Raw genomic sequence first — 23649 nt, 5'->3', positions numbered from 1 at the left:
TAAAAGCTGTGAATATTTATGGAAATATGATTTATTAGTTTTTAATGAGTAATACATTTATTAAAATTATAAAAATAAACCTTTTCTACTTTTTCATAATGAGCCATTTTGTTTAGAATCTAGAGAAGGGATCAATTTAAAGCGTTTGGAAAAAGGCTGAAAAAGATTGAAAAGTGGAAAAAATGCAGAGCTTTGAAAACTTTTTAGAAGAAATCTCTGATTCAGGGCTTTCTAAGGCTGCTGTCCTGCAGCTTTTAGATGCATTGCTTCTCCTGAACACCTGAATTCAATTCAATTCAGTTTATTTCTATAGCGCCAATTCACAACACATGTCATCTCAAGGCACCAACCAGATCATCCAGGCAAATTGATTTAAAGTTTTCTATCTAAGGTAAACCAGTTGATTGCATTGACTCATTGACCCAAATGGAGGACTGGAGCTGGCTGTCCCTGATTTACATGTAGACGAAGGAGAAAAACCTGGATCTGCTGCCAAACAAAGCACAGTCATGATGGAATAGTCCTTTGTCGTCATAACGATGAGGTTCTGATGGAACTGCAGAGAAAAGGACAGAACTGGAGAACTAAGATCTGAGCTAAGAAACTTCTCAGTGTCTCAATACTGATTATTTCCATTTGGCTCCATTCATAACAACATCTCAGCTTCACTGACTGAGAAGTGATTAACAAGTGATGCTGTTCTGACCCGGTATGAGATTAAAACATTTCATTCTGTAATATTTAGTAACAAGCGATAAAAAGAAGTCAATGAAACAAAAAGCATCACATTAGAACCACATTTAGCTCCAAAGACTGAGTTGTTGTTGCAGCAGGTCTGGAGGAAGAGGAGAACTTTGTGGAGGTCAGCTGATTATTCCTGAACGAACATCTGCAAGAGAAATTTCAGTAAGAGCTGAACGACTGCAGCACTGAGGACAGATTATTGGAGTCTTTGTTACAGGTTATGTTCTGATCTGAGCAGAGAGAAATAAAACCTGTTTATCTGGGAGTTTTCTAGCAGCTAAAGGTAAAATTCAGGACTTTGGAATGAAACACACCTTAGTTGGAGCTAAACTGGAGCAGGAAGCAGTTTGTGATTGTTGGTTCCTGCAGAGAGACTCCCAGACGATCAGATTCACCTTCAGACCAAACTAGCAGCTTCCTCTGAGTGAGTCCAGCTGCAGGTGAGAAAAGTGGAAACCTCCAACACTGCTGCTTAGTTATCCATTTGTTGTCCTCTGCTGCCCTCTTGTGTCCTCCCTTCCTGTTTCTCTGTCCTGCCAAGCACCTGTTGCCAATTTCCTCGTCAGCTCTCTCTCTGTCTCTGTCCCCTTTAAAAGCCCTCCCTGTTCAGTTCCTGTTTGCTGGATCCTCGTCAAACATCCCGTCTTGCTTCCTGTCTGTTACCTGCCTGCCCTGTCTCGTCTCTCCCTGGCTTCTAGTTTTGATTTACCCCTGATGTCTCCTTGGTTCAGGTTCGTTTGCTGTTTTTCTGCTGGACTCTGATTCCTCCCCCTGGTTCTGTGAACCAGAATAAACAGGCTTTATTCACCTCTGCCTACTGGTCTCTGCGTTTGGGTCCTCCTTACAAACACCGATTCATGACAGAAGGATCCAGCCACAACATGGACCCAGCAGAGAACCAGGCATGTGAACTCCTCAGCCCTCCCCATATTCGGGAATATGACCTTTGGAGCTTTTTTTATGGGGAGAGAGAAGATTTTTTTTTTTTTTGTTCCTGCCACCGCCATCAGCTTCAAGAGCCCCTCGGCGGAGGCTCCAAGCCTCCAAGGCCCCTCAGCGGGCGCTTCAAGCCTCCAAGGCCCCTCAGCGGGCGCTTCAAGCCTCCAAGGCCCCTCAGCGGGCGCTCCAGGCCTCCAAGGCCCCTCAGCGGGCGCTTCAAGCCTCCAAGGCCCCTCAGCGGGCGCTCCAGGCCTCCAAGGCACCTCAGCGGGCGCCCCAAGCCTTCAAGGCCCCCTCCATGGTGGTTCCTGTGCCAAGTGGGTGGCCACTTCGGAGGCTGTTCCTGAGCCGCAGTGGGCGGCCCCGTCCGAGCCTGTTCCAGAGCCGCAGTCGACGGCTCCCTCTGAGCCTGTTCCAGAGCCGCAGTGGGCGGCCCCTTCCGAGCCTGTTCCTGAGCCGCAGTGGGCGGCCCCGTCCGAGCCTGTTCCAGAGCCGCAGTCGACGGCTCCCTCTGAGCCTGTTCCAGAGCCGCAGTGGGCGGCCCCTTCCGAGCCTGTTCCTGAGCCGCAGTGGGCGGCCCCGTCCGAGCCTGTTCCAGAGCCGCAGTGGGCCTCTGCTGCCCTCTTGTGTCCTCCCTTCCTGTTTCTCTGTCCTGCCAAGCACCTGTTGCCAATTTCCTCGTCAGCTCTCTCTCTGTCTCTGTCCCCTTTAAAAGCCCTCCCTGTTCAGTTCCTGTTTGCTGGATCCTCGTCAAACATCCCGTCTTGCTTCCTGTCTGTTACCTGCCTGCCCTGTCTCGTCTCTCCCTGGCTTCTAGTTTTGATTTACCCCTGATGTCTCCTTGGTTCAGGTTCGTTTGCTGTTTTTCTGTTGGACTCTGATTCCTCCCCCTGGTTCTGTGAACCAGAATAAACAGGCTTTATTCACCTCTGCCTGCGTTTGGGTCCTCCTTACAAACACCGATTCATGACAGGTATGATACATGCACAAAGTAGATACGATGAAAACCTAAATAAATAGATCTAATTTTGTGTTTGTCCCTCTTTAAATGTTATGTGTCTTTAAAGTTATGTTTGTGGGTTTTTTAAGTTGTTTGTGCATCCAAAAGCTAATGAAACATAGTTTAGAGGGAGAGAGCTTGAATTTGCAGTAGCGGGGAGTATGTCTATGGATCAATGGCTGCAGCGTTAATCCAGCAGACAGCCTTCCTAATGCGACTGCATGGTCTCCAAAACTATTAGGTTTTAATAAAAAAAATAAAAATAAATAACCCTCCAGAAAATTATTTTAGTCATGTAAGCTACGTACAGACAGTTTCACAAGCTGCCACCCCAGTTCATCCAGATTAAAGCGATAGTTCGGTATTTTTGACATGAATCTGTATGGCATCCCCATCACCAGTGTCATGCAATCACACTGACTTACCCCTGGCAGCGTCCTGTGAGCAGAGTTATCGTCCAGTTTTGGTCAAGCCAAAAGTAGTCCGGCAGGTTTTTAGGAACAGCGAAATAAAACGTTTCTCTTCCCAAAACATTATGTGTTCAAAAGAGCGATATTTTCGCATCCCAAAAACATTGTAGTGGAAAAAGTCACACGTCGTTATCAATTAGTCCTATTTTCTCTCTGTTCGTATCAGTGCGCGCCGTCATTCAGACAGCGAGCTCAACAACAGCCATGTCTCCCTCCGCGGCGGAGGGAGACATGGCTGTTGGCTAGATCTAACCACCCAGGGGAAAAGATGAAACATAGGAGGGGTTATAAAATACGTGTACGTGGATGTGTCAGTTTTCAGAAAGAAATTAGTTGTTTTTACAATTGTAAATGAGTTTAAAAAAAAAAAAACTTTTGCAGTGCTGCCTTAAAATCATCATATTCTGTGTAAACTGCAGAGATTATTGCGCTAACAAAAACGTGAAATTTCAAAAGGCATCAAGGATGCAGGGGCGATTCTAGAACTTCAAAGGGGGCTTTCAGCCCAGACCAGTAAAAGCAGACTAGGAAGGAAGAGTCCACAGGGGCAGTTCTTCATCTGAGTGTTAATAGGTTTTTGAGCAAATGGTCAAATGGTCAAACATCTTAGGAGTGGATGTCAAAGGATTAGGAAAGAGATTGCAAGGTTGCATGTTTTTGTAGTAATATCACCAACTCACCACTAATCTGGTAGGATGGGAATTGATGGGAAAATTAAGCAATTTTTCCCAAACAGGGGGGCATGAAGGCTGAATGTGTGGAACATGTAAATAGCGTTTCAATAAAACTCTGTTAGTTGAAGAGTAGACCACTATGAATTTGTGCTTAACCCCAGATGAAAAGTTTGAAAAACAGTTTCTGAATTAAGAAATTACAATCATGGCTACGCAAAATATGTAAACACATGGGAGTTTGTTCTGTTCCAACTATGGAAACAGCCTTATAAAATTCTGTTTAATGCAGAAGCTTGGGTCCCAGATTTAGCATGAGATAAAATAACTCAGCATTCTTTGCTATCACAATCTGATGAAAATGATTTAAAAGATATTTAAATGCTTTGTGGTCTACAGGAAAAATTGATGTAGGACTGTTGACAACTGTAGATCCAGTTAAAATAGTTCCTAAGTTGCAATGAAGGCCGTGGATAAAGCAATATCTGCTAAACCGGGATGCAAACAAAAGTATAAAACCAGGTGCAGAAAGAAGTCTGTTATTTAGGCCATGTTATTTCAAAAGAAGGTAAAAAGCTACATTAACAGTGGAAAATTGTGATAGCTAGAAAGTGTAAGCCAATAACTAAAGAACAAATGTCTTTAGAATTGTGAAATTACTATAGAGCTTAGATTCCGCATTATGCAGAAATAGCTCAGCTTCTTTTAAGCCTAATTTATGACACACTAATACCCTGTCAGACACAATTCACTGGGCTCAAAGCTGGGCTCAATTCACAAACTTAAAGCAGAGCTTATCTCACTGGTATCCAAACAGTTGCCTGTTTGACCTCTGTGTTGTTACAGACTCATGGTGATAAAGTTAAACCTATAGTGTCTTACTCTAAGGGTTAAAAGGACCTATGGAAACATTAGTTGCCCCATATTCTTATTTTTTTTTATCTTTATTATATTGTGTAGTTGGATGTATTTATATATATATATATATATATATATATATATATATATATATATATATATATATATATATATATATGTTGTTCCTTGTGAATTGTATTTACAACATGTGAGGACATATATGTTATATATGTCCTCACATGTTGTAAATACAATTCACAAGGAAATCAGAAAACTAAGTGAGGACAGGCGCCAAGAGGTACAGTTCCATTTGAAGTAATTAGCATGGACTATATTGAGCTGACCCTAGGTGGACAGTACAAGTACTGCCTAGTCCTAGTGAACAATTTTTCTAAATAGGTAGAAATTGTTTCCACAAAACATGCCAATGCACTGACAGTTCCAAAAGCATGTAAACATATCATACCTGAGCATGGTATCCTAAAAATCTTACAAAGTGATAGTGGAACACATTTTGTGAATTAAGTGGTATCACTAATGTCCAATCATTTCAATATAAACTTTGAAACATCACTGTTCCTACTGTACCATCCACAGAGTGCAAGATTAGTGGAGAGAATTAATGGAGAAATTAAAAATAGATTGAGAAAATTCATGGCAGAAACAGGAAAACGATTACCAGAGTGTTTGCAATGTCATGATGGGTTCTCAAATGGAGACCCAGTTATGCAGAACACCACAAGACGGACACGAGGATAAAAGTTTAACAGTTTATTATAGCACAAACACAGAATGTACTGGAATCTGGTTCGGGCCTGGGTCCTGGTTTCACTGGAGTCTGCGTGAGAGACAGAGCTGTTATGAACTGCTGGCAGGGTTTGTTTTTCAAGTGAGCTCAGATAGTACCTCGAAGGTTCTTGAGTTATTCTCCTTGGGGGAGTCTCTGTTGGTTCTGGAGAAGAGTTTATCAGCAGAGTCCGTAGCTCCTTCAGCGTCTCACGTCTAGCTCGGGCAGACCTTGGTTTGGTTCTTCCAGCTCTAGTCCTGAGCTGCTTGGGGGTTCTCAGAAAGTCTTCAGGGTTTGGCTCAGAGGGTCGGCTCGGCAGGTTAGCTCTCCTAGAGCTTTCACAGAGGAGACTCGGGTTTCCTGGGAACACAGAGAGAGAAGTTAGAATCCAGTCTGGATTCAAAGTCATGGAGATTCACAAGGAGCAAGGCTTTAGCGCTGACCAACTGGAACAGCACTGCGGCGTTGAGGCAAGGTCTGAAGGCAGCTTATGTAGTGGATCCTCTGATGGTCTTGATGAGCTGCACCTGTGCAGGAGGCTCCCTCAGAGGATCCACGGCGGACTCTCCCAACAGTACCCCCCCCTCAACGACCGCCCATTGGCGGTCCGGAGGAAGTGGACGGACAGGAACGCTCGTACTCCTCTATGAGTGCAGGGTCGAGGATGTACGAGCCTGGGACCCACTGACGATCTTCAGGTCCGTAGCCCTCCCAGTCGACGAGGTACTGGCATCCGCGACCTCGTCGACGGGAGTCCACGATGCAGCGCACCGTGAAGGCCGGATGGCCATCGACCTCCAGGGCGGGTGGTGGGGAGTCGGACGGAGGACACAGGGGGCTCGAGGAAACAGGTTTGATCTGGGAAACATGGAAAGTGGGATGGATACGGAGGGACTGGGGAAGTTGCAGACGGACAGAGGAGGGGTTGATGATGCGAGAAACTTTGAAAGGCCCAATGAATCTCGGGGAGAGTTTTCGAGACATCCCCTTGAGGGGGATGTCTCGAGTGGAGAGCCAAACTTCTTGGCCCACAGAATACTCAGGGGCGGGGCGTCTCTTAGCGTCAGCGAAACGCTTGACTGACTCGGTTGACTGGTTGAGTGTGGCGATTGTCTCCCTCCAAATCCTCTGGCAGCGACAGATGTGATGGTTAACGGACAGCACCGATATTTCTCTCTCATCTGCAGGGAAAAGAGGTGGTTGGTATCCGAGACTGACCTGGAACGGGGACTGTCCAGTGGATGCAGAACGGAGAGAGTTGTGGGCATATTCTATCCATGGGAGGTATTGACTCCAATCCACGGGGTTGTTGGAAGTGAGACAGCGGAGGGTGGATTCCAGTTGCTGGTTCATGCGTTCTGTCTGGCCGTTTGATTGAGGATGGTAACCTGAAGTGAGAGATGGTTTGCAGCCGAGAGCAGAACAGAAAGCCTTCCATACCTGCGAGATGAATTGTGGACCTCTGTCCGAAAGAATCTCCTGGGGAATGCCATGAAGCCGGAAAACATGTTTTATTAACAGCTGGGCTGTCTGGAACGCCGTGGGAAGTTTCCTGAGGGGAACCAGATGGCAGGACTTCGAGAAACGATCAACAATGGTTAGAATAGTGGACATACCTTGGGAGACAGGGAGGCCGGTGACAAAATCTATAGCTATATGAGACCATGGACGCGAGGGAACAGGAAGTGGTTGAAGCAGGCCAGAAGGAGGTTGGTGTGAGGCTTTGTTGCGGGCACAGGTGGGGCAAGCCAACACATACTCCTTAACGTCTCTGTGGAGTTTGGGCCACCAGAAGCGCCTGGAGATGAGAGCTATAGTCCTACTAACTCCTGGATGAGCGGTGAATTTGGCGGCGTGCATCCACTGGATGAGACGGGACCTGACTGAAGATGGGACATATGTACGGTTAGGCGGACCGGTACCTGGGTCTGGTTCTGTGGCTAGGGCAGAGTTGATGAGGTCAGATATCTCCCAGTTGACCACTCCTATGGTACACGAAGCTGGGAGGATGGGTTCAGGTGTCTCAGGATGATCGACGGAGTAGAGACGAGAGAGAGAATCGGGCTTCACGTTCTTGGATCCGGGTCTGTAGGAAATGATAAGGTTGAAACGTGAGAAGATTGACCACCTGGATTGGCGAGGATTTGCCTGTTTAGTTGACTGGATGTGAGCCAGATTCTTGTGGTCTGTCCACACGAGAACTGGATGCTCAGCTCCCTCCAGCCAATGCCTCCATTCTTCCAACGCCAACTTAATAGCCAGGAGCTCACGGTCGCCCACGTCATAGTTCTGTTCAGCTGATGAAAGCCTACGAGAGAAGAAAGCACAGGGGTGTATCTTTTGATCAGAGTCGAGCCTTTGGGAGAGAACCGCTCCAACTCCGGAATCAGAAGCATCCACCTCTAGGATGAACTGTTTAGCTGGATCAGGTTGAATTAGAACAGGGGCTCTGGAAAACAAGGACTTTAGTTTTTCAAATGCTGCTTGAGCCTCAGGGGTCCACTGAAAGGTTCGTTTGATGGAAGTTAGAGAGGTTAATGGAAGGGCGGTTTGACTGTAGTTTCTTATGAATCGTCGATAGAAGTTAGCGAATCCTAGAAACCTCTGTAGCTGTTTTCGGTTTTCAGGGACTGGCCAGTCTAAAACAGCTTTGATCTTATCCTCAGATGGTTTTACCTGACCGCCCTCGAGCACAAACCCCAAAAAGGTGACTGACGGTTGATGGAATTCGCACTTCTCGGCTTTCACGAACAGCTTATTCTCCAGTAGTCTCTGTAAGACAAGGCAAACATGTCTCTTGTGTTCATTGAGGTCCTTGGAATAAATGAGAATGTCATCAATGTACACAAAAACAAACACGTTGAGGAAATCTCTGAGAACATCGTTTACTAGGGCCTGGAAACAGGCAGGAGCGTTGGTTAAACCAAAAGGCATTACCAGATATTCGAATTGGCCCAAAGGAGTCTTAAAGGCAGTTTTCCATTCATCGCCCTCTCGTATCCTCAGAAGATGATAGGCGTTTCTTAAGTCCAACTTAGTAAACACTGTAGCACCCTGTACAGGTTCAAAAGCAGAAGCAAGAAGAGGCAATGGATATTTATTTTTAATTGTGATCTGGTTCAAACCCCGATAATCAATGCATGGCCTCAGGGAACCATCCTTCTTGCCCACGAAGAAGAAACCTGCACCCAACGGAGAGGATGAAGGACGAATAATTCCAGCAGCTAATGATTCAATGATGTATTTCTCCATAGTTTCTCTTTCAGGCTTGGAAATGTTATACAGTCTGCTGCTTGGAAGAGGTGCACCGGGTAAAAGTTCAATGGCGCAATCGTATGGTCTGTGTGGAGGTAGGGACGTAGCACTGACCTTACTGAAAACAGGGGCTAAGTCGTGGTACTCAGAGGGAACTGAAGAAAGGTCAGGAGAGTCCATCTCCCCCCCACCACTAGGAGGCCCCACCATAGGGGCAGCAGAACGAAGGCATGTTTCGTGGCACGTAGTGGACCATGATTCCAGGAGACGTTTAGTCCAGTTAATGTGAGGGTTATGCTTCTCCAACCACTCAAACCCGAGGACCAGCGGGGAACTTGCGGAGGGAAAAACAAAGAAGGTTATTGTCTCTCGGTGGTTACCTGATAGAAGTAGCTCGAGGGGCTGGGTTTGGTGGGTAACACGGTGGAGTCTTTTTCCGTCGATGGCTGACACACAGAGAGGCTGAGAGAGGGGAACGGTCTTTATGTGAAGTTGCCGGACGAGGTTAGAGTCTATTAAATTACACTCACAGCCTGAGTCGATGAAGGCGGAAAAAGAGAGACTCTGGTTATCACAGAAGAGGGTGGCTGGAAGCAACAAACGAGGAGATTTTGTTGTGTTAATTTGGCCCGCCAGACTCCTCAGATCCACTGGCGGGCCCCGGCTTTTGATCTTGCCGGGCAGGAGGCGATAAAATGTCCACTCTCGCCGCAGTAGATACATAGTTTACTTAGGAATCGCCTCTGTCTCTCCTCAGGAGTAAGCCTAGTGTGTCCCACCTGCATGGGTTCGGAGTCCCCTTCTCCCGAATGAGAGGTCTGAACCGGCAATGAAAGAGACTGGGGCTTAGACCTCTGAGTGGGCATCTGCTCTGTAGAGGGAGAACATACAGTCACGTTAAGAGAGGCAGGAGAGAAATTACTCTGCTTCTTAGAACTGTTTCTGGCTCGAATCCTATTATCAAGTCTAATGGAGAGGCGGATTAAATCTTCGAGGGAAGCAGGTTCGTCGAGGGTTGCTAGTTCATCTTTAATCTGTTCATTTAATGCCATGAAGGCGCTTTGGTTCCAACCGGAAGCTGCCGCCTTAACCCGGAAGTTAATCGAAAAGTCTGCCACCGATAAATTTCCCTGTTTGAGGCTGAAAAGAGCTCTGGAATCCATAGCTTGGTCAGTTTCCTGATTGAATACCTGGTTAAATTCTGAGATGAAGTCTGAAAAATAACAGTTTAAGCTGTCGTCGGATGCAAATCTGGCCTGAGCCCATTCCAAGGCTCTTCCTGTTAACTGAGAAAGAATAAATGTTATCTTCTTGTGGTCCGTGGGAAAACAACCAGGGGAGTTCATAAAAATCAAACGACATTGAAATAAAAATCCCCTGCAATCTTTCATCTTGCCAGAGAACTTTTCTGGTAGACTGGGGCGGAACTCTGATGACGTCACTGCTGGTGACCTCGGAGGGGCAACAGGACCCGGAAATGGTTGTGGAGAAGGGGTAGCGTTAGCATTGTTCAATCTACTAGAGAAATTACGGACAAGATGATCCTGGAAATCAATTTGAGAATTTAACTCACTCAGAGTTTGAACCTGTCTGTGGATTTGGGCATCCCGCTCCTCTAGTAGTTGACAGAGATGTTCTGCTGGGCCTTGAGTTTGGCCGCAGTGTTCTGTCATGATGGGTTCTCAAATGGAGACCCAGTTATGCAGAACACCACAAGACGGACACGAGGATAAAAGTTTAACAGTTTATTATAGCACAAACACAGAATGTACTGGAATCTGGTTCGGGCCTGGGTCCTGGTTTCACTGGAGTCTGCGTGAGCTGTTATGAACTGCTGGCAGGGTTTGTTTTTCAAGTGAGCTCAGATAGTACCTCGAAGGTTCTTGAGTTATTCTCCTTGGGGGAGTCTCTGTTGGTTCTGGAGAAGAGTTTATCAGCAGAGTCCGTAGCTCCTTCAGCGTCTCACGTCTAGCTCGGGCAGACCTTGGTTTGGTTCTTCCAGCTCTAGTCCTGAGCTGCTTGGGGGTTCTCAGAAAGTCTTCAGGGTTTGGCTCAGAGGGTCGGCTCGGCAGGTTAGCTCTCCTAGAGCTTTCACAGAGGAGACTCGGGTTTCCTGGGAACACAGAGAGAGAAGTTAGAATCCAGTCTGGATTCAAAGTCATGGAGATTCACAAGGAGCAAGGCTTTAGCGCTGACCAACTGGAACAACACTGCGGCGTTGAGGCAAGGTCTGAAGGCAGCTTATGTAGTGAATCCTCTGATGGTCTTGATGAGCTGCACCTGTGCAGGAGGCTCCCTCAGAGGATCCACGGCGGACTCTGCTGGAGAAAGATGGGATTTTCTCCAGCTCCCAACATGCAATAGGTAAAATTACTCATGAGATGAGGATATTTCCAACATCTGATGGTTTGACCCCTTTTGAAATAGTGAATGGGAGGCCTTTTGTTCTACCTTTATGGGAAGGACAGCCATGGGCAGAAAAAGAACATTGACCCATTAACTAAGTGAATTCTGAAGCTGTTCAGATACAGAACTGTTCAAAGAACATGTAATCTGCCCGGAGCTCCTTTTGTTTCCCCACAGGAAGGCCTGAAGCCTGGAGACCGAGTGCTGATTAAAATCACCAAAATGAAGAATTGTTGGGAGCTGGAGAAGTTCCACCTTTTCTCCAGCAGAGTCCACCGTGGATCCTTCTGAGTGAGCCTCCTGCACAGCTGCAGCCCATCAAGATCATCAGAGGATCCACTATTTAAGCTGTCTTCAGACCTTGCCTCAACGCCGCAGTGTTGATCCAGTTGGTCAGCGCCTAAGCCTAGACTCTCAGTGTAACTTTGTGACTTTGAATCCAGCCTGGATTCTAACCGTTGTCTCTGTCTTCCAGGAAACCAGTGTCTCCTTCGTGTAGCTCTGGAAGAGCTAACCTGCCGAGCCGACCCTCAGAGCCAAACCCGAAGAACCATAGAGAACTTCCATGCAGCTCAGGACTAAGAGCTGGAAAGCCCAAAGCCAAGGTCTGTTCCCTAATAGATGTGAGACGCTGAAGCAGCAAGCGGACTCTGCTGATCAACTCCTCTCCAGATCCAACAGTGACTCTCCCAAAGCTAACCTCAAGAACCCTCAAGGTACAATCAGTTATCATCAAGAAATCAAGTCCCAACTTGCAACGCTAACTGAACTGTCTCTCACGCAGACTCCGGTGAACCAGTGTCCAAGCCCGAGCCAGAACCAGTACATTCTGTGTGCTTGTAACAAAATAAACTTGTTGAACTTTTATTCCTGTGTCCGTCAGTGGTGTTCTGCATACTTGGGTCGCTCTTTGAGAACCCATCATGACAGAACACTGCGGCCAAACTCAAGGCCCAGCAGATCACCTCACCCGTCGATTGGAGGAGCAGGATGCCCAAATTCAAGGACAAACCAAAACGCTCCGTGAGTTATACCGCCTGGTTGATACTCATAACCATCTTCTACAGAGCTATGCTAACTATTTGAACAGCGCTAATGCTGCACCAGCACCACAACCATTTCCGGGTCCAGTTCCACCTCCGAGGTCACCAGCAGTGACGTCATCCGAGTTCCGCCCAAGTCTTCCAGAAAGATTTTCTGGTAACATGAAAGATTGCAAAGGATTTTTATTTCAGTGTCGTTTGATTTTTCAGAACTCTCCAGGCAGCTTTTCCACGGATTACAAAAAGATAACCTTCATCCTTTCTCAGCTAACAGGAAGAGCCTTGGAGTAGGCTCAGGCAAGATTTGCCACCGACGATAGCCTTAACTGCTATTACTCTGATTTCCGCTCTGAATTTACTCAGGTATTCAACCAAGAGACTGATCAAACCATTGACTCTCGAGCTCTTTTCAATCTAAAGCAGGGAAATTCTTCTGTGGCTGACTTCTCCATCAACTTCCGGGTTAAAGCGGCAGCTTCCGGATGGAACCAAAGCGCTCTGAAGGGAGCCTATTTCATGGCTTTAAATGAGCACATTAAAGATGAGCCTGCAACCCTCAACGAACCAGCTACCCTCGAAGATTTAATTCGTCTTACCATTAGATTGGACAATAGAATCCGTGCCAGAAACAGTTCTAAAAAGCAGGGGACACTTTCTTCTGCCTCACATAACGTGACTGTTTGTTCTTCCTCTACAGAGCAGCTGCCCATACAGAGACCTAAGTCCCAGTCTCTACCGCTGCCCATTCAGGCCTCTCATTCGGGCGAAAGAGATGTCGAACCCATGCAGGTGGGACACACGAGGCTCACCCCAGAGGAGAGACAAAGACGTTTTCTAAGCAAATTATGCATTTACTGTGGTGAGAGTGGACACTTCATCGCTTCCTGCCCGGCTAAATCAAAAGCCTGGGCCCGCCAGAGGATCTGAGGAGTCTGGCGGGCCAAATTAACACTAAGAAATCTCCTCGATTGTTGCTTCCTGCCACGTTGTTTTGTTCTAACCAAAGCCTCTCCTTTTCTGCATTCATCGATTCAGGCTGTGATTGGAACCTAATCGATTCAAACCTCGTCCAACAACTCCAAATTGAAACCATTCCTCTGACTCAACCTCTTTGTGTTTCTGCTATTGACGGAAAGAAACTTCACCAAGTTACCAATCAAACTCAGCCCCTCGAGCTACTTCTGTCAGGTAACCACCGAGAGACAATAACATTTTTTGTGTTTCCTTCTGCATGCTCCCCTCTGGTGCTTGGCTTCGAGTGGTTGGAGAAGCATAATCCTCACATTAATTGGACAGAACGTCACCTGGAATCATGGTCCATTTCTTGCCATGAAACATGCCTCCGTTCGGCTGCCCCCTTGGTGGGGTCTCCTAGAGGTGGGGGGGAGATGGACTCTCCTGACCTTTCTTCTGTTCCTTCCGAGTACCATGACCTAGCTCCCGTCTTCAGTAAGGTCAGTGCGACGTCCCTACCTCCACACAGACCATATGACTGCGCCATTGAACTTTTACCTGGTGCACCACTACCTAGCAGCAGGTTGTATAACATTTCCAAGCCTGAAAGAGAAACCATGGAAAAATACATAAATGAATCATTAGCTGCAGGAATAATCCGCCCATCTTCCTCTCCTTTGGGCGCCGGGTTCTTCTTCGTTGGAAAGAAAGATGGCTCCCTGAGACCTTGTATTGATTACCGAGGTTTGAACCAAATCACAATAAAGAACAAATACCCACTTCCTTTACTCGCCTCTGCATTCGAACCTGTACAGGGAGCTACAGTTTTCTCTAAACTGGATTTAAGGAACGCATATCATCTTCTTAGGATCCGAGAAGGAGATGAATGGAAAACAGCCTTCAAGACTCCATTGGGCCAATTTGAGTACTTGGTAATGCCTTTTGGTCTAACTAACGCTCCAGCCTGCTTCCAGGCCCTCGTGAATGATGTTCTCAGAGACTTTTTAAATGTGTTTGTCTTCGTTTATATTGACGACATCCTCATTTACTCCAGGAACCTCGCTGAACATAAGAAACATGTCCGCCTTGTTTTACAGAGACTGCTGGAGAACAAGCTGTTCGTAAAGGCCGAGAAGTGCGAATTTCACCAGTCTTCAGTCACCTTTTTGGGGTTTGTGCTCGAGGGCGGCCAGGTAAAACCATCTGAGGACAAGATAAAGGCAGTTTTAGATTGGCCAGTTCCAGAGAACCGCAAACAGCTTCAGAGATTTCTAGGCTTTGCAAACTTTTATCGTCGGTTCATCAGGAACTATAGCCAGACCGCCCTTCCATTAACTTCTCTGACCTCTGTCAAACGCACTTTTCAGTGGACTCCTGAGGCGCAAGCTGCGTTTGATAAATTGAAATCTTTATTTTCCAGAGCACCAGTGCTAATGCAGCCTGACCCAGCTAAACAGTTTATTCTCAAAGTGGACGTTTCAGATTCTGGAGTTGGAGCTGTCCTATCCCAGAGACTTGACACGGATCAAAAGATCCACCCTTGTGCATTCTTCTCCCGTAGACTTTCTTCCGCTGAGCAGAATTACGATGTGGGAGACTGAGAGCTGTTGGCCATCAAACTAGCGTTGGAGGAATGGAGACATTGGCTGGAAGGAGCTGAGCATCCGGTTCTAGTATGGACTGACCACAAGAACCTGGCTTACATCCAGTCAACCAAGCAAGCCAATCCTCGTCAATCCAGGTGGTCCATTTTCTTCTCACGGTTTAATCTCATCATCTCCTACAGACCCGGATCCAAGAATGTCAAACCCGATTCTCTCTTTCGTCTTTACTCCGTCGATCATCCCGAGACGCCTGAACCCGTCCTTCCGGCTTCCTGCACTGTGGGAGTGGTTAACTGGGAAATCACTGACCTTATCAACTCCGCCCTGGCTACTGAACCCGACCCAGGTAACGGTCCCACTAACCGAACCTATGTACCATCTTCCGTCAGGTCCCGTCTCATCCAATGGATGCATGCTGCCAAGTTTTCTGCTCATCCAGGAGTCAGTAGAACAATAGCTTTGATCTCAAGACGCTTCTGGTGGCCCACCCTCCATAGAGATGTCAAGGAGTATGTGTTGGCTTGCTCCACATGTGCCCGTAATAAAGCCTCACACCAACCTCCTTCTGGCCTGCTTCAGCCGCTTCCGGTTCCCTCGTGCCCTTGGTCCCATATCGCCATTGACTTTGTCACCGGCCTCCCCGTTTCTCGAGGTATGTCCACCATTTTCACCATTGTAGACCGTTTTTCGAAGGCCTGCCATCTCATTCCCCTTAGGAAACTCCCCACGGCCTTCCAGACAGCCCAGCTCCTCGTCAAACACGTCTTCCGTTTACACGGCATTCCCCAAGAGATCCTCTCGGACCGGGGTCCTCAGTTCATTTCCCAGGTTTGGAAGGCATTCTGTTCTGCTCTCGGCTGTAAACCCTCTCTGACCTCTGGTTACCATCCTCAATCAAACGGACAAACAGAGAGGATGAACCAGCAGCTGGAATCAACCCTTCGTTGCCTCACCTCTAACAATCCCGTGGACCGGAGCCAATTTCTCACTTGGATCGAATACGCACACAACTCCCTCAAATCTGCTTCCACTGGTCAATCTCCCTTCCAGGTTAGTCTCGGTTATCAAACTCCCCTTTTCCCCGCAGACGAGAGAGAGATTTTGGTCCAGTCAGTAAACCAACACATCCGTCGCTGTCAGAAGATCTGGAGAGAAACCATGGTCATCCAGCCTTCACCGTTCAACGCATCGTGGACTCCCGTCGACGAGGTCGCGGATGGCAGTACCTCGTCGACTGGGAGGGCTACGGACCGGAGGATCGCCAGTGGGTTCCGGGCTCGTACATCCTCGATCCTGCCCTTATCGAGGAGTACGAGCGTTCCTGCCCTTCGACCTCTTCCGGACCGCCAAGGGGCGGTCGTTGAGGGGGGGGTACTGTTGGGAGCTGGAGAAGTTCCACCTTTTCTCCAGCAGAGTCCGCCGTGGATCCTTCTGAGTGAGCCTCCTGCACAGCTGCAGCCCATCAAGATCATCAGAGGATCCACTATTTAAGCTGTCTTCAGACCTTGCCTCAACGCCGCAGTGTTGATCCAGTTGGTCAGCGCCTAAGCCTAGACTCTCAGTGTAACTTTGTGACTTTGAATCCAGCGTGGATTCTAACCGTTGTCTCTGTCTTCCAGGAAACCAGTGTCTCCTTCGTGTAGCTCTGGAAGAGCTAACCTGCCGAGCCGACCCTCAGAGCCAAACCCGAAGAACCATAGAGAACTTCCATGCAGCTCAGGACTAAGAGCTGGAAAGCCCAAAGCCAAGGTCTGTTCCCTAATAGATGTGAGACGCTGAAGCAGCAAGCGGACTCTGCTGATCAACTCCTCTCCAGATCCAACAGTGACTCTCCCAAAGCTAACCTCAAGAACCCTCAAGGTACAATCAGTTATCATCAAGAAATCAAGTCCCAACTTGCAACGCTAACTGAACTGTCTCTCACGCAGACTCCGGTGAACCAGTGTCCAAGCCCGAGCCAGAACCAGTACATTCTGTGTGCTTGTAACAAAATAAACTTGTTGAACTTTTATTCCTGTGTCCGTCAGTGGTGTTCTGCATACTTGGGTCGCTTTTTGAGAACCCATCATGACAAGAATAGCCAGCTCCGAGGTGGGAAGGACCCTACATTGTGCAACTAGCAGCCCCCACCACTGTGAGGAGATCCAGGAAAGAGAGACTTGAATCCCCCAGAGTCATTGTAAGCTGATTAAAGATTTTCCTCAGCAAGAAGCCCAGTTACTTCACAGGGACCCCACAACTAATGTAGGGATCTGTGGTGAAGTCCAGCTTCAAAGGGGTTTGGTTTTTTAGGACCAATCGTCTCAACGCTGGTGAAGAAACCAACCTAACACAGTCTTTTAGAGTCTGGTTAGTGGGTGTTTCCTTGGAGGGAAAAACCAAAGTGGTTTTGCTGCCTGGTGATGACCGTTGGACTGGTGTTCCTATAAACTCAAACTGACTGTCTGAAACAAAGGAGGAACAGAATGGTCTTTGATGGATCCACAGCAAGTCATCCTACAGTGCCAAAATGTGGTGGCAGCATTCCAAGCGCGTAGCTGAAGGTTTGAACAAAACAGACTTATGTTTGTACTCATATTCCTACTTCTATGCATACAATATGAATTGAAAGATGCTGATGTTTAATATGCCCAACAGGGAGGAATGTTAGGTTTATTCAATGATGATTATAAAGTTAATGTGTGTGCATATGAAAGATTGAAGAAATAAGATCCTACATTCTGTCATGTGATACAATCAGGAGGGTCATTCTAGACTTGCCTTCAGCCAGAAGGCATTTACAGGGTCATTTCACTTTATGACCTGCCTCCGGCCAGTTGACCATAAAACAGGGTCACTCTGTTTTATGACCTGCATCCTGCCAGATAATCATTACAGGGTCTTCTGCCCTAAGACCCACCCATTTGTTTGTGTTCTGTTAATAAAAGACTCTGCTGTTCTGTTGGGGGCCAGACAGGTGCTGAACTGTGAGCAGCTAGCTTTCTCATCCTGCAGGAAAAGCTCTGTTGAAAATCCCTTTGTGTGTCAGATTCATTTTTGTCCTATATGAAATATGAACTCAAAATATTTTGAATCTAACAACAGATCTGGATAATATTCCTCTCTCTCCTTCTAACTGTTCTGGCTGAGCAAAACATAAACAGGATCCACAAATAAAATGATTTTTTTCTTCCTGCAGAGGATGAGGAGAGCCCACCCCGCCAAAGCACACCTTTGTGGGAGGTGTCCTGTGGAGATAGCTGGGCTGAAAGGGGATTTCAGAGCAGAGAAGAGGTTGTAATATTTCACTTGCAAAATTAGGCTTCAATCCATCTTGAAAACATATCTACATCACCAAGCAACATTTCTTTCCTTCACATGGAGTTAGTTCAATAAAATCTATCATAAGATGTTGAAATGGAGCATCAACTGTTTTTGTGGGCTTCCTGGCCCATCATTTTCTGTCCTCTAGAAATGATGTGACCTGCACAGATTAAACAATCTTCACAAACCTTGCTGCTTTTTGAGAAAAAATTAACAGTGAACCAATTTCCTAGTCTTCCCTTTTTGATACTTGGTCCCCGATGAGTCAAAACACAAAAGGGATGGAAAAATTGTTTGGGTAACAATTCAAGCCCCACCAGACGTTATTTGAAAAAAAAAAAAGAGTAATCTAAGTGTTCCATTTGTCCAATTCAGATGATAATGGTCCTCCTCTTAGCAAAAGTGGGGGCATGCAGCAGCAAAATAACAAGAGTGTTTTTTGGGTGTTTCCCTGATGAGAAAACAGGCCTGTTTTATAATAGATAATCCTGAGAGATCTCTAATGCAGCACATCATTAAAGAAAGGTACCTATAGATAAGAGAAACATAGGACATTTTGCTATGGTAGGATACCGTTTATCAGAGAAAGCTAATTGAAACCTAACCAAACTGTTATTGAGAGTTGTAGTTTTTGGACATCCATTATTAGATGGAAAGGGAATATTCATTCAAACATGAGACTAGCAGCTCCCTGGGGTAAAACATAAAAGATTATCAAGACAATGACAAAACTAATGTACGTCTTTAAAATTTACTTTGTGGGTTTGTGTTACTTGCAGTCTGTCGAACGGGGACGCTCAAACGACTCCCTCACTAGTCGGTAGAGTAACCTTGCTTTTGTGCCTGATATCCCCCTTGCTGAGAATGGCTTCTGCCCGATGGTTGTAGCCTCCTCCTATCAACATGATCCATTCTATACACTTTTATCAAGTGTCACATGCTTTAGATCAGTCAAGGAGTGATCTTCGGATCCCTGAACAACTGACACTTAATAGAAAGTTTGTCAGTGGCTACTGTAGCTCTGACGCCTTCAGCAATTTATGTCTTACTGATTGGGAATAAGACTCACCTACAATCTAGTATTTCCTCCTATTCTTTTTGTTAATAATGTTCGATCTTAGCTACGATTAATCTAGAACGGGTTTTATCAGGCTTCTTACCTCCGAGCCAGTGGATGCAAGGGAAGTTGATGTTTTTACCTGACACGCCGGGATTTTAGCTTCTTCTGGAGGAACTCCCGGATTGCCACCTCCTACTGCTGCTCCGCGATTCCTGCGAAGACGAGATTGTCTCTCATACGTTGTGACAGAATGTCCAGAATGGATTCTTTTATCTTCTGATTTTCGCCGTCGAGCTTCGTGATTTCCTCCTTCAGCGCTTCGTTACGGAGGTAACGGAGGCAAGCTGCGCTTAGCTGTATTTCAGCGACTCTCAGAGCTTGAAACTCCTTATGCAGGACTTTTACCAAGGCGGGGCGGACGTCAAGGCTGGTTAGCTTTTTATCGATGGATTCCAGGACGTCGCTGTAGCTCCTGTCTGGAGACAAAGTAGAAGTAGAAACAGCACTGGTTGAACAAGGTCGACATTGTTTGGTAGAAGGTGTCGCTGAGGATGCCGGACTCCTGGGCTTCGCCATTATGATGTTGTCAAAACACTCGTCCAGGTAGCTCTCCAGGCTCATCAAGGTCTAGTTTTCCTGTTTTTTTCCTCGAAAACTACAAGACAATTGTTAAAGTTTAAACCTGAATTTGTTTAATTTACAATTATTGGCTTGTACTTACCTCAGTGGATTTGTTTTCATCTAAATGTATGTCGCCATTTTACTCACACACAGCTCTCGCAAGATCTCACCTGCTCATTCCGTCCTGAGTTACTTAGGACTAGAACCTTTTTAACTTTTAGTCGACTAAGAACAACTAAAACTATCACATATCATAATGACTAAACTGCAACTTAAACTATTAATAGTTTTAATCCTGAAGATTAAGACTAGATCGTAGATGGTTGTCAAAAATAACACTAATAATAAGCCATTTTGTTTAGAATCTGGAGAAGAGAAAATTTTAAAGCGTTTGGAAAAAAGGCTGAAAAAGATTGAAATGTGGAAAAAATGCAGAGCTTTAAAAACTTTTTAGATGGACTCTGATTCAGGGCTTTCTAAAGCTGCTGTCCCGCAGCTTTTAGATGCATCGCTTCTCCAGAACACCTAAATCAGATGAATGGTTCAGTACCGGGCCTGTGCAGAGCTGGATGACTGGATGCTGCAGTCTACAAGCTGCAGGGCAGCAGCTCTGGAGGACTGGACCTGGTTATCCCTGATTTACATGAAGACCAAGGAGAACCTGGATCTGCTGCCAAACAAAATAGTCAATGTTCCAGCTTTGGATCATAGAGGCTCAGTTCTTAGAATAATTCATCAAGGAGACAAACAGACTTCCTGGAGATGTTGGATGATCTTCACTACATTCTCCAAGCTTCCTCTGAGGTCAGAACATTAACATCTAAAGTGCTGTCCTACACTACATCATCATCATCCTCTTCTTCATCACTGAAAACAAGCACAGCCATGATAGACCAGTTCTTTGTCATCATGGCGATGAGGTACTGATGGACCTGCAGAGAAAAGGTCAGAACTGGAGAATTAAGATCTGAGCAAAGAAACTTCTCAGCGTCTCAATACTGACTATTTCCATTTGGCTCCATTCATAACAACATCTCAGCTTCACTGACTGAGAAGTGATTGACAAAACATTTCATTCTGTTATATTTAGCAACAACTGATAATTCCAGAACGAACATCTTGGAGAACAGAATGAACGAGATCCCAGATACAAGCGGCTGAAATATGTTTTCTTCATAGTGTGTATGGGCTCTCCCTTAGAGATAGGGTGAGGAGCTCAGTCATCCGGGGAGGACTCAGAGTAGAGCCGCTGCTCCTCCACATCAAGAGCAGCCAGTTGAGGTGACTCAGGCATCTGGTTAGGTTGCCTCTTTGACGTCTCCCTGGTGAGGTGTTCCAGGCACGTCCCACCGGGAGACGCCCAGGACACGCTGGAGGGACTATGTTTCTCAGCTGGCCTGGTAGCGCCTTGGTATTTCCCCTGGAGGAGCTGGCCCAAGTGGCTGGGGAGAGGGATGTCTGGGCCTCCCTATTGAAGCTGCTACCCCCGGCGACTCGACCCTTGATAAGCGGAAGAAGATGGATGGATTGAAAGATGGAAAATTTGGGAGAGAAATTTCAGTCAGAGCTGAATGACTGCAGCACTGAGGACAGATTATTGGAGTCTTTATTACAGGTTATTACAAGTTAAAAATAAAACCTGTTCATCAGTGAGTTTTATAGCAGCTAAAGGCTAAATTCAAGACTTTGGAATGAAACACGTCAGTTGTGGGTACAGCAGCAGGTTGAAGCAAGTTTTAGCGCTGCCTCTTTATCCTGCCACACCTTAACTCAAGCAGTTTGTGATTGTTGGTTCCTGCAGAGAGACTCCCAGACGATCAGATTCACCTTCAGACCAAACTAGCAGCTTCCTCTGAGTGAGTCCAGCTGCAGGAGAGAAAAGTGGAAACCTCCAACACTGCTGCTTCAAGCTGCTCACACTCCACACACTGAAGGTGAGTTGGACCAAGAACACCACTCAGAGTCACTTTGAGGGAAGTTAGTAGAGGAGGGAGGGGAGCCATGACTGACTGGACCTTCTGTGTTTTCAGCTTCACTCAGAGACTAAATGGCTTCCAGGTTAGAGGAGGATCTCTGCTGTCCGGTCTGTCAGGACGTCTTTAAGGATCCAGTTGTTCTGTCATGTAGCCACAGCTTCTGTAAGGAGTGTCTGAAGAACTGGTGGAAAAAGAAATCAGTAAAAGAGTGTCCAGTTTGTGAAAGGAGATCTTCAAAGGATGAACCACCATTAAATCTGGTTCTAAAGAACCTGTGTGAGACCTTCTTACAGCAGAGAGAGCAGAGAGCTTCAGAGGATCTCTGCAGTCTGCACTCTGAGAAACTAAAACTCTTCTGTCTGGACCATCAGCAGCCAGTGTGTCTCGTATGCAGAGATTCAAAAATCCACAGAAGCCACAGCTTTGCTCCCATAGATGAAGCTGCAGAGGATCACAGAAAGAATCTTCGTTCATGTCTTGAAACCATGAAGAAGAAGCTGAAGCTCAGGAAGACAGTTAAAGAGGAGTTTTATAAGACAGCAGAACACATGAAGGTCCAGGCCCGATACACAGAGAGGCTGATTAAGGAGCAGTTTAAGAAGCTTCATCAGTTTCTAGCAGAGGAAAAGGAGACCAGACTGGCTGCACTGAGGGAGGAAGAGGAGCAGAAGAGAGGGATGATGAAGGAGAAGATGGAGGCTCTGAGCAGAGAGATAGCAGCTCTTTCAGACACAGTCAGAGCCACAGAGGAGGAGCTGAGAGCTGAAGACGTCTCATTCCTGCACAACTACAAGGCTGCAGTGGAAAGAGTCCAGCGCTGCCCCCTGCTGGAGGATCCACAGCTGCCCTCAGGAGCTCTGATAGACCAGGCCAAACATCTGGGCAACCTGGCCTTCAACATCTGGAGGAACATGAAGAACATGGTGTCCTACACTCCTCTCATCCTGGACCCAAACACTGCTGGTTCAGAACTCATCCTGTCTGAAGATCAGATCAGTGGGACTGTAGGAGAGCAACATAAGCTTCCTGATAATCCAGAGAGGTTTGGGTTTTGGTCCTGTTCTCTCCTTAGTTCTGAGGGCTTTAACTCATGGAACCACAGCTGGGATGTTGATATTGGAGACAGTGGAGGTTGGAGACTAGGTGTGTTAGAAGAGTCTGCCAAGAGGAAGGGAATTATAGCTTCTGGATTATTGATTATGTGGTTGTTTCAAGGGAAATACTATGCACAATCTCCACCAGCTCCTCCGGAAGTTCTGTCAGTAGAGAAGAAGCTCCAGAGGATCCGAGTGAATCTGGATTGGGAAAAAGGAAAGCTGTCCTTTTCTGATCTGGACACTAACACACACATACACACATTCACACACACCTTCACTGACAAGATGTTTCCATTATTTTCCACTGGTGATGATAAAGTAAAAATCTTACCCATGAAGATCTCAGTGAGCAAACAGCAGCTCTGCTGATGGAAACAAACTGAGATCCAAACATAAAGACTGACGAAACATAAAAAAGTTAAATATGTTTAACAATTAAAAGTTAAAAGTTATATATTAAAAATGTTTTCTAATGAAAGGTATAATCAGGTTTTTGGATTTTGATATTTGAATCTCCATTTAGAAATAAGATTTGATAATGCATTTTTATATTGGAGTTTTTAATAATGAAATAGAATTTACATATTGTCTTTAATAATTCAATTTAAAATGTCCCATTACAAAATGATTATAAAACTGGATTTATAACAGTCTGGTTTAAATGTTTAATTTTAAATGTTTTCTATATATTTCTCAGTGACTCTTCTACCCTCTATACCTTGAGATGACGTTGATGATGATGTTGTAAACTGATTTCAATCTGGAGTTGGATGAAACCATTTCGTTTCTCCTGTGTTTCGGGATTCATGTGATCCGTGGTGGTTTGGTCTGCAGAAGAAACTAGAACATTGATCTGGAGAA

General features: G+C 46.1%; 1 protein-coding gene across 2 annotated transcripts; it reads left to right on the top strand.

The window, feature by feature from the left end:
* Nucleotides 1–1078: 1078 nt before the first annotated feature.
* Nucleotides 1079–23203, top strand: LOC119774499 (nuclear factor 7, brain-like). Of its 2 annotated transcripts, XM_038272028.1 has the most exons (3): nucleotides 1079–1184; nucleotides 21588–21649; nucleotides 21746–23203. In XM_038272028.1, exon 3 carries the CDS (start codon nucleotides 21763–21765, stop codon nucleotides 23155–23157), a length of 1395 nt encoding a protein of 464 aa, XP_038127956.1. In that variant the 5' UTR covers nucleotides 1079–1184; nucleotides 21588–21649; nucleotides 21746–21762; the 3' UTR covers nucleotides 23158–23203. The 2 variants fall into 2 exon arrangements, with proteins under 2 accessions (XP_038127956.1, XP_038127955.1); XM_038272027.1 differs by lacking the exon at nucleotides 1079–1184 and having other exon boundaries at nucleotides 21494–21649; nucleotides 21746–23198.
* The last annotated feature ends 446 nt before the right edge of the window (nucleotides 23204–23649 follow it).

The sequence above is a fragment of the Cyprinodon tularosa genome, unplaced genomic scaffold, assembly GCF_016077235.1.
Source record: "Cyprinodon tularosa strain WSP-4 unplaced genomic scaffold, ASM1607723v1 ctg814, whole genome shotgun sequence".
Taxonomy (NCBI): domain Eukaryota; kingdom Metazoa; phylum Chordata; class Actinopteri; order Cyprinodontiformes; family Cyprinodontidae; genus Cyprinodon; species Cyprinodon tularosa.
Note: the sequence above shows the minus strand (reverse complement) of the source record. Positions and strands in the feature narration are given on the sequence as shown.